General features: G+C 32.2%; 1 protein-coding gene across 3 annotated transcripts; it reads right to left on the bottom strand.

The window, feature by feature from the left end:
- Positions 1 to 552: 552 nt before the first annotated feature.
- Positions 553 to 2252, bottom strand: LOC110036144 (pentatricopeptide repeat-containing protein At5g04810, chloroplastic-like). Of its 3 annotated transcripts, none has more exons than XR_002295212.1 (3): positions 2110 to 2252; positions 1685 to 1935; positions 553 to 1206 (listed from the first exon to the last, which is right to left on the bottom strand). XR_002295212.1 is itself a non-coding variant. In XM_020740515.1 (2 exons), exon 2 carries the CDS (start codon positions 1180 to 1182, stop codon positions 715 to 717), a length of 468 nt encoding a protein of 155 aa, XP_020596174.1. In that variant the 5' UTR covers positions 1183 to 1206; positions 1685 to 1966; the 3' UTR covers positions 563 to 714. The 3 variants fall into 3 exon arrangements, 1 of the variants encoding a protein (XP_020596174.1); XR_002295211.1 differs by having other exon boundaries at positions 1685 to 1932; XM_020740515.1 differs by lacking the exon at positions 2110 to 2252 and having other exon boundaries at positions 563 to 1206; positions 1685 to 1966.
- Positions 2253 to 3356: the final 1104 nt, after the last annotated feature.

Raw genomic sequence — 3356 nt, 5'->3', positions numbered from 1 at the left:
ATAAAGAACGAACATTGATTTAGTACGCATTCAAAATAATATTATCTGTAGGGCCAAAGATCATTATCTAGCAACCATTGGTTAACAATTGTCACTTAATTACTGTATCCCAACTATCAGCTTCTACCAACTCACATAGACATGTATTATCACCCTAATTCCATCTGCCAACATTATCTACTATTCTCAGATGGCTTCTTAGTTGCCGATCAACACCTAAGGTCCATCATCCCTCTCTACAATAATAATTATCACCACATTTATAAGAGAACAAGCAGGCATATACTATTGTCTCACCTCCTTGAACAAATGGCAAGTCAAAACTTCTATAATCTCTAGATAGATAGATTATTTGTAAACGTTAGCTTAAAGTTCATATAATTCCATTCACTTTCATTGCCATTGCTTATTCGATAAACATATCCTTTTCTTAGTAGCCATCTTACCTTGCAAAATACCAAATAAAATCTTTAAATTGACTAATAATTCAAGTTAATTTACTTGTACATGATTTTATAACAAACTAGTTTAATTTGATCAAATGATAACCATTTTATGCATTTACACTGCATCCATATTGTCTTGCATCATAGTGTCTGCAAGACATGGTGGCCTTCCAATGAAAAATAAAAACAAGCTCATGAGATATAAATAAATAGTGAAGAAGAGGCCGATATGCAATATGAACATTCAAATAGTGGATAGACGTTTAAATCAGACATTATACAAATCATCATCATCATCACTATACCTGTTTTCAAAATTATTCCTATCAGTAGCGTCTACAATCTTTATTTGGTCGGATCTTGTAAAGACTAATTTGCTTGAATTCCAAGCAGGAGGGAAAGTCTTCTGCAATGCCTCTGTGAGCTCACCACCTGCTCTCTCTATCTTCAACAAACATTTAGACCAATGAACTGCAGTGCCCATGTCAACGGTCAATTCACCATCAACCATTTCTCTGCATACACTCAAAATCCCGGAGAACACGTACTCGGATGCAGTCGACCGCGACAAAAGCGAAGTCATTAAGCAATGATAAACAGCATTATCTGGCTTCAATCCTCTCCTTTTCATCTCATCAAAATACATTAAAGCCTTCTCGGGAAGTGAAGCCCGAGCCCAACCCCTGATCATGGTAGTAAATGTTTTGATGTTAGGCTTAACTCCAGCAGCCTCCATTTCTTCGATCACATCTGTTGCCTTCTGCCAAAACAATTTAAGAAAGGCATCAAATGATTTTCATTATGATGCAGAAGAGATTCAAAAAGTACTTCCCTAAACTACTGTATATCCTATTAATATTTGACAATCACAACTAATATAGGAAAATTTGCCACATGATACAAACTACATGTGTACACAAAATACGTGATAAAGATCTTTGAATCAGAGGATGGATCATCTAAAAATTCCAACAAAGATACGAGGAATGTGAAAAATTTAGAAAAAAAAAATGCTAGCATGCACGTAAGAAATTAAATGAGAGGCATAAGATATTATTGTGCCTGATTGTAATGAAGACCTTGATATGGACCTACTTCCTCCTAAATTGTTTGATTACTCCTAAATGATTTCTCCCGTGATGATATGGATCTTAATTGAGTGAAAATAGAATTTGGCTACCCAATGAGAGATAAGCCTTATTGAAAGCTTTTCAAGAAGATGAAGAGGTCAGTCTCACATTGCTAAATTTTAAACCATGGTCAAAACATCAGCAGTAATGATGATTTGGCATCATCAACTATGTCGCGTGCTCTGTTGGGGTGAGATGGAACCAAAGAAGAGGAGCAACTCCATGCTTGCCTGCAGTAGAAGTTGAAGGGGAAGAATAAGCCGAGGGAGGAGGGTGAAGTACGCAGCTTTGTCGAGAGATACTCGTGCATCTGATCGAAGAGACGAGCTTCACTTGAAGTAGAAGGCTCCCTGTTGCTGCTGTGTTCGAGTGAGTTAGGGCAGATCAAAACATTTTATTTAAAGGTATGAGTAATAAATTAAAAAAGTTAATATATATTGTTAGATTAATAATTATTTATATATATGGGGGTATATTTAATTAATTAATGCAAAATTTTATTGAAGCAGAACTCTAAATATATGAATTTTAACCTGTAAAGAGGAGTTGGTGAAGTGGACAAGCTGGGGAGGAAGGAGATCGACCTGAAAATCTATAAGAAAAATGTTAAGCCTTATGTTATTATTCAAATTAACGATATAATATGCTAAAGTAAATAATGTTAATAAGTTTTATTTAGATTAGAAGGCGTGAAAGAATCTGATAAAACCTTGGGATTTGAAAGAGCAAAGGGACCTGAAGCTAAAAGATATTAGTATTTTAATAACTCTTTTATAATTAAATATAAGTGCCTTTAGAATATAATTCTTATAGTTATATGCACATTTAATTGGTTTAGGTGCTAAAAAGTGAAGCGAAGTGAGAGATATTTCAGAGTTCTCTTTAAATCAATGTGAGTAATTATTTTCTTATATGTATTAAATTTAAAGTTTATTAAATAAAGAATTTATTTAATGCTTAGACAAGTATGTTATGCATGTTGTAGCTTAAGAATTAAAGGAAACAAAAAAAAAATGAAAAATGAATGTTTAATGTCTTTAAAAGAAGGTAATTTAAATGAAATGAAAGATAAATGCTTAAGCCATGCAAAATTTCCCCCATATGGTATTGACGGGATGCATTGTACCAGTGCACGTTAAAGGAAATGGTAAAGAAAGATGTGCCTTCGAGTGCAATTTGACGATATATTTAGGTACATATTTGAGGGTGTCTTCAAACACATTTTTTAGAGTGCATTCAGACACATTTTTTTAAGATACCATCGAATATGAAAGTAATTTTGTTATGACATGTAAGAAGTTTAAAAATTGTAAATGCTTAAACTAGAATAGAAAGGAATAATTTTAAAGTTTTAATGAAATTAACTTTAATTTCTATTGATCATTCATGCATAACATAGTATAACATAAAATTTAATGCATATTAGATTATAATTACTGACTAACTTAAACATACAGTTGCAATTAATGGTTTCTTTTAAGAAAAAAAAAATTTCAGGTTGATATGTTTGATAGAAAAAACTTGATTTACAGGAAGAGAACTACCGCTATTAGATATTTTTATGATGATAACTTTTTGTTTACAGTTTCTTGCAGATATTGATATAATTTTTAGTGCTGGCTTGAGATGCTATATTTGAATGTTATTGTTTCTAGGTATTTATTTTTATTGCACTTTATGAATTATTGGTTCTTTTATGTATTAAAAGTTTTCGAAATGTGGATAGTTAAATGTTAATACCATCCGAACAAAGTTTTCGACTTAGTTAATTCTAAGCATC

The sequence above is a fragment of the Phalaenopsis equestris genome, unplaced genomic scaffold (genome assembly GCF_001263595.1).
Source record: "Phalaenopsis equestris unplaced genomic scaffold, ASM126359v1 Scaffold203039, whole genome shotgun sequence".
Classification (NCBI taxonomy): Eukaryota; Viridiplantae; Streptophyta; class Magnoliopsida; order Asparagales; family Orchidaceae; genus Phalaenopsis; species Phalaenopsis equestris.
The sequence above is the reverse complement of the archived record's forward strand: the minus strand, read 5'-3'. Positions and strand labels throughout refer to the sequence as shown.

What these genes read in the sequence shown, in the direction of transcription:
- LOC110036144 (XM_020740515.1), bottom strand. Translation starts at nt 1,182, where the DNA reads ATGGAGGCTGCTGGAGTTAAGCCTAACATCAAAACATTTACTACCATG.